General features: G+C 52.1%; 1 protein-coding gene across 1 annotated transcript in view; it reads right to left on the reverse strand.

Annotated features, from left to right (window-relative positions):
* The window catches only part of MSRB2 (methionine sulfoxide reductase B2), an 8,767-nt gene extending 8,098 nt beyond the window's left edge, over nucleotides 1-669 (reverse strand). The window contains exon 1 of the mRNA XM_009084493.1: nucleotides 594-669. Coding sequence (XP_009082741.1) covers nucleotides 594-669 — 76 coding nt within the window. The remainder of the gene's footprint in view (nucleotides 1-593) is intronic.
* Between the last annotated feature and the right edge of the window lie 453 nt (nucleotides 670-1,122).

Genomic DNA, 1,122 nt, shown 5'->3' on the forward strand with positions numbered 1-1,122 from the left:
CGTGCTGTTGAAGACTAGCAGCTTTCACAGGCCCCAGTGAAAAGTGTTACTAAGAAGGAGCACTGGAAGGAAGCAACATCTACAGACCAAGAGAAATGGGGCCATGGCTGAGGACACACAACAGCAGAACAGAAGTCACCCATCATGGTGCAAACCTGCAGCAATGCCCCTGTGAGTCTGTATGCACCATGCAGAACATTGATGGTGGTAGGAGGTTGGCAAAGAATTAATCGATTGGCTGAAAAGCCATGAGTAAAACCACTAAATTCCTTCCTAATCAAAAAGTCTGAGGAGGGGAGCTACCCCTCTGTTTACCTCCCATCAGCACAGGATCCTTGAAAAAACAATCAGCTCCCGAGTGCTGAACGCTGCCTGCACTCATCTCCTGCAATGCAGAGGTGAGACTGGGAGGGAAGAATGAATGTGAAAATTAGAGCTCAACCAAAACCCTACAGCTCGGCCTGCAGATGGAAAGAAAAGCCTGCAGCGTGCTAACATCGCCCTTTCTAAGCGGCTAGAGGACAGCGGGGAGGGGGACCCCCTGCGGGGCAGCTCCTGCCGTTCCCTCCTCCCCATGCTCCGGGCGGGGGTACCTGTGCCCCGGCGGGCAGCGATCCGCGGCCAGCAGCGCAGCGGCAGCAGCAGGAGGAGGCTGCGGCTCCCGAGCATCCTCCGGAGCAGACGAGCAGCAGTACGGGCGGGACCGTGGGAAACCGGGCGCGTCCAACCCCTGCGTTCTGCCGAGATGATCAAACCTTAAAAAAGCGATGCGCGAGGCACTCGCTTCAATGGCTGTGCAGCATTTGCAGGTAAAGGTTCCAAGTCGCTTCTTACCGAGAAGCAAAGAGATCTGCTTTAAAAAAAAAAAAGAAAATCACTGCAGCCATAGTTACGGTAAAATCCTACCGAGGCATTTGCTTGCTGCTGGTTTAGGTTGTTTTTAAGAAGACTAGGTCTGGTACTTGCATGCAAATGTGCTCTTGCTGTCCTGAATACGTTACAGGCATTGCTCTCAGCAGTATTGATTGAGGAATCCGAGGGGTTGTTTACATGGTGTGATTTGCAGTCACAGCTGCTTTGGCTTGGCCTATAAATACACCTGTAATAGGACACGTGTTTTAT

Source organism: Acanthisitta chloris, unplaced genomic scaffold, assembly GCF_000695815.1.
Source record: "Acanthisitta chloris isolate BGI_N310 unplaced genomic scaffold, ASM69581v1 scaffold23801, whole genome shotgun sequence".
Taxonomy (NCBI): Eukaryota; Metazoa; Chordata; class Aves; order Passeriformes; family Acanthisittidae; genus Acanthisitta; species Acanthisitta chloris.